Source organism: Cydia fagiglandana, chromosome 18 (assembly GCF_963556715.1).
Source record: "Cydia fagiglandana chromosome 18, ilCydFagi1.1, whole genome shotgun sequence".
In the NCBI taxonomy this organism is placed as follows: Eukaryota; Metazoa; Arthropoda; class Insecta; order Lepidoptera; family Tortricidae; genus Cydia; species Cydia fagiglandana.
In genome coordinates this window covers 16,755,507-16,760,946 of record NC_085949.1, presented here as the reverse complement: position 1 = coordinate 16,760,946, position 5,440 = coordinate 16,755,507, and the positions used below count along the sequence as shown (strand labels likewise).

Sequence of the window (5,440 nt, the reverse complement as noted above, 5' to 3'; positions counted from 1 at the left end):
CGATTGCTTTATAATCTAGTTCCTATTTCCTGTTGTGATGTCATAGTATGGATGTAATAAGTAAAGGCACCCAAATCTAACACACATAAATGCAAAATAAAAACAACATAGTATTTAATAAGCCAATCTAATACAATGATCACTTATCAAAGAGCAATCTTTAGATTATTTACAAACGCATGTTATCCATTGCTGGTTATGTTTTGAGTCGTAAAAGTTCGACTTAAGAAAAGCAGTTATGGAGAGGGAAGCTGCCAGAGTCTCAAGGCATCTATCGAAATCGAAAGTGTCGTGTTACGCGGACCCTATCACTGAATGGAAAGGTGCAGCTACATTTCACCAAGTATAAATAAAACGTAGCTGGCATCGTACAATGCATCAGTTACAATTTAGTCGTCGAATCAACCCCAGCAACATGATCGCCATAGTAAGTGAAGTTACATGTGAAAAAACGCCTCGCGAAAGTGACGTAACGGATCTTGCAACTTGGTTAATAGAGTGAAAAATACGTCCCATTTTGGTTTTTGTTCTGTTTTGGAATTTATGTAACGGTTATGTCATTTGTGTGTGCTACATCCGTATTTGAAATGTTTTTGGGTCATTGTTTACTTTGTACTTTAAAATGGAAGTACTTAGTGTTGAATAATAAACTTTTATAGTTTATCCAGATTAATCTACTTAAAACATTATGTATGGGTGGATATTTCTTATGTCACAAATTGTGTATGTACATATGTCTTAATTTATATGTCAGTACTTACATAAATTAAGACATACAAAGGAGCATGATTTTGCTTATATGCGAAATCACTGTGTTACAAATATTTTTTAATTGACATGCGATCCAGTCAAATACTGACTACAGTAAAAGTTGAACAAAAGGCAAACTTAATGCCAGAAGGCATTCTCTACCAGTTAACCTTTGGGCCAAACAGCACTTTTTGTATTCATCTTTATCAGGATATTGAAACAAGAACTAAAAAACATTAATCTTCCATCCCCTCACTTACGTAGGTACGAAGCCATTATAAATCGTGTACAAAAGAAATCTGTAACTCTATGCTCTATTGGACAGAAAGTTTACAAGTCAATAAAAATTGTCTATACCTAATTTAAAAACGTTTCTATTCCAGAAGTCAACAACAATCCTCCTACTGGTCGCCTGCGCAGCGGCATACCCATACCCACACCCTGATGAATGGGAGCCCGAAGGCCACTCTCACACAGAGCACACCAAACCCTACCACGTTACTGTGGTCAAGAAGATCGGCGTCCCGGTACCGCACCCGGTCGCTGTGTCGGTACCGCAGTACGTGAAGATCCCGATCCCGCAGCCGTACCCAGTGCATGTCACTGTGGAACAGCCGATCCATGTCCCAGTCTACAAGGTAAGCGTTATAAAGAAAAGCCTCTAACCATCCGCCAACCAAACGCTAGAAAAAACATCCACAACTACAAGGTAAGCCGTCTAAAGAAAAGCCTAAAGAACAAGTTTTTCTGTTATATAACTATATGCCAGCCATGGTAGAGGAAACATCACATAGACAAAGCAATCATACCAAACCGTACCATGTTATTGTGGTCAAGAAGATCGGCGTAGCGGTACCGCACCCGGTCGCTGTGTCGGTACCGCAGTACGTGAAGATCCCGATCCAGCAGCCGTATCCAGTGCATGTCACTGTGGAACAGCCGATCCATGTCCCTGTCTATAAGGTAAGCTGTCTAAAGAAAAGCCTAAAGAACAAGTTTTTCTGTTGTCTAACTATATACCATATGCTAGCCATACGGTAGAAGAAACATCAAATAACCATGAAGCAATCATATCAAACCGTACCACGTTACTGGTCCCGATTCCGTAACCATACCCAGTGCATGTCACGTGGAACAGCCGATCCAGACCCCAGATCTATAAGGTAAGCCTTCTAAAGAACTTTATTTTCTGCTCTTAAATCATCCGCCAACCATAGGCTAGAGAAAACATCCCATTTGGTCATGTGGACTACCAGAAACATAGTTTATTTTGCTCCGCCAAGAGAAACAGTACGAGGATTCCCTACAAGTGTTTCTCTGGCCTCAATAATTCTCTTACTCCATCTGACCTCGGCCATAAAGCAATCTTACCAAGTCGTACTACGTGACCGTGATCAAGAAGAAGAAGAAGAAGAAGAGAGTACCGGTACCGTATCCGGTCGCTGTGTCGGTACTGCAGTAAGTATTACCCTGAGCGCGTCACTGTGGAACAGCCGATCCATGTCCCAGTCTAAAAAAAGTCTTGTTGCGCGCTATTGGTGGCTTTAAAATTTCAAGGTTATAAACGCACCAAGTCACAACGGTTTGGCTTTAACTCCTGTAAAGTTTAGACAACCAGATATCACTCGTATTGAAGCCAGGTGATGAAGAAGAATAGACTACGTAAACTACGTTGGACCCCATCTGGCCACAGAGTCGGTATCTCAGCAGTACCTACCCAGTGCATTACTTTCCTAGAACAGCCGATCTATGTTCCTGATCTCAAGGTATGAGTAATATCTTAATCTCTACGCAGAAGTATAAAGAAAATTCCGCAGAATATTTTTACCCGCCTGCTACTAACCACGATTGAACTCCTATCATAAGGTATCATAATCGTATCATAGTTCTCGCTCTTCTATAAGATCGGCCGTATTTGTGTGACTCTCTATACAAAGATTGAAAGAACACTAAAATCCGATGCGTGCGATGCGGCCCTGTGGATGTCTACTTACCTTTAGGTTTCTGCCAACAAACTGCCCCGCAGTTTGACAGATAAGTACATGCATGTTTTATTATCATTTGTCTAATTGGTAAGAGATCAATCACTTTAATTCCACAAGTCTTTGATTACTTAATCATCAGCATCACAGAATATATAGCCAATTTTAAAAAGAGATCAAGTCCACAACAGCCGAAAACATGACCGCGGCCTAATTTTCCAAATGCCTGTTCGTATTGCATCTCTTTTGTGAGTAAAGAAAAAGAAAATACAACTAGAGTCAGACCAAGAAAAGTCTGCAGCGGATTTGGTAACCCAGGCAGTGCAAGTGTTATTTTAAACGTCAATCTTCTATGAAATCATGACGTATAAATAACATTTGCACTGCGTGGGCTATCAAATCCGCTGCAGATTTTTCTTGGTCCGACTCTAATAAGATTTGCATTGAGAAGTAAATATCAGCATAAAGACATCGATAAGTGTCATTCACCTAAATCTGCAAATGTCGTGTGCCGCACCGATTATGCAATTAATTTTCTCTTGACGCCACAATCGGATTGTTAGCGAAACCGCACTTGTAAATGGCACTAGATCATTCTATTGTTTTTACTGAAGGTATGTTAAAGCCTAGGAAATCTTATCCCTTCGTAATAATTGTGACTAAAATTTTTGACGCGTAACTAATTGTAGGATTGACCTGTTTTCTAGTCATTATCATCATAATGACGTATTGATTTATGTTATTGCTATCCTCTCGCCTGTTACCTCTATCTAATTGCTAGAAAAATTAATAATGGCTAATATTTGGAGAGTTTCAGGCATATCGTTACGTCCGGAAGCGCTATTGCAACAGAAACGTTAATTTAAAATCATTCCATTCTCAAGCTATTTAAAAATCGATTTAATCCCAACATGTCCAATTCATACCATGCTCACCGCATCACGACACTCACACCTGCATCTGTCAATTATTACATAAGCCATTTGCAAAAGTAAAAGTAAGTGACGGTTACTAGAGCGTGTTCTTATTTTGAAAAAACGTCCATTCTTCCCGCGTCCGTTGGTGGCGTAACGCTAACCGAGCGGCTCATTGAACGTTATTGGATTTAACGCTTCGATTTTGTTTACTTTATCAGATTAATTGTAGAAAAACGGTTGGTCAAGACTGGTTGGGCCCAAATTGGTGAATTGAATAGTGTGAATATTTAATTTTAAGTTTAACTAAGTCACGCTGATTTTAAAAAACAGACACTAAGCATGTATTTTTAATTTCCAGGTCGTGCCCCAAATCGTAGAGAAACCCGTGCCCTACACTGTCGAGAAGCCCGTCCCCTATGAGGTCGAGAAGCCCTACCCCGTCGAGGTCGAGAAGAAGGTCGAGGTCCCGATCCCCAAGCCCTACCCCGTCCACGTACCGGTCTACAAACACATCTACCACCACAAGGGAGGCAAGAAGCACTAAAAAAGAAAAAAAAAAGCTTGGTACAAGCGTATTTTTCTATTCATAAATCATAAATTCAAATTCGGAAAAGAAAAATGTTTACAATGTAAACTGTGTATTTTACCGTTCGGTATTGCCATATTTGGCTTCATGTAAATGTAAATAAATAGTTAAATGGATGTTTAAGGCTAGTTCGTGGGTCCCCACAACGCAGTTGTTCATTGTGATATTTATTGTGTGTTGATATTGTTTGATCGTTGTTGACTATTGAGTAATTGTTGTTAATTGTATACTTTAATGTAATTTTGTTAAATAAATAATGTACAAAATATTTCTTGTCTTTCCATTAACTCTCCTAAGAATGAGATTCGGTTAAGGCAGTCAGCCGGTCAGCAGTTTAAGCGTGAAGAAGTAACAGACAGAGTTACAATCGCATATAAAGTAATCAAATAGTTTTAATAACCCGACTTAAAAATAAACTATTTAAAACCATATTATGTGCATATCATATCATTAAAAAAATCTCAATCTCATGACTATAAGCATGTATGCCTTTAAGATTTGAGGAATTCCCTCGATTCCTCAAGGATTCCATTATCCAAATTTCTATCGCTCTTATTTCAAAAATTAGCATTTCGCCGTTTTCCATCCTATATTCGAGTGACGAAATCGAACGATCGAATTTCAAAACCGGCCCCCTGGGTTTTAAAAAATGGGACAATCTCCACTTTTAATCAAAAAAAGAGTTATTAAATACGATTGACAGAGTTATGTAGACCAGGCCGCGTAGCCAAGATGCCGATCGCTTACGCTCCGTAGCGATCGAAACGCAACTGTCACTGTCGCACTTATATGGAAGAGTGATAGAGAGACATAATGCTTTTCGTTGTCGAAGCGATAGCGATTGTAACCTTGGCTAGGCCGGCAGGTAATAATTAAACCGAATTGCGAACCTCCACCTTTTGATATCTTGAAGTCGGGATAAAGATAGTAGAATAAAGCTCGGGACACACTTATTCCACGTACGCAACGTATGCAATGCATTATGACATTTGAATCCTGAAATGTGTATGCTTAGAAACATACTTGTCATACTCAATGCAACGTATGACAAGTATGTTTCTAAGCATACAACTTTCAGGGTTCAGATTGTCATAATGCATTGCATACGTTGCGTACGTGGAATAAGTGTGTCCCTGCTTTAAAATTGTTGTCTATTACGCGTATTCGGGAAACGAGATAATCACAAGATCTAGAAACGATATAGA

The 5,440-nt window shown here is 39.3% G+C and overlaps 1 protein-coding gene across 1 annotated transcript; it reads left to right on the top strand.

Moving 5' to 3' along the window:
- Nucleotides 1-353: 353 nt before the first annotated feature.
- Nucleotides 354-4,503, top strand: LOC134673059 (uncharacterized). The gene is made up of 3 exons (XM_063530996.1): nt 354-427; nt 1,134-1,388; nt 4,008-4,503. The coding sequence occupies exons 1-3, from the start codon at nt 374-376 to the stop codon at nt 4,191-4,193; spliced, it is 495 nt and encodes a 164-aa protein (XP_063387066.1). The 5' UTR covers nt 354-373; the 3' UTR covers nt 4,194-4,503.
- Nucleotides 4,504-5,440: the final 937 nt, after the last annotated feature.

Coding starts and splice junctions, on each gene's coding strand:
- LOC134673059 (XM_063530996.1), top strand. CDS start 374: ATGCATCAGTTACAATTTAGTCGTCGAATCAACCCCAGCAACATGATC. Junction 428..1,133: donor CCAGCAACATGATCGCCATA/GTAAGTGAAGTT, acceptor TTTCTATTCCAG/AAGTCAACAACAATCCTCCT. Junction 1,389..4,007: donor TCCATGTCCCAGTCTACAAG/GTAAGCGTTATA, acceptor TTTAATTTCCAG/GTCGTGCCCCAAATCGTAGA.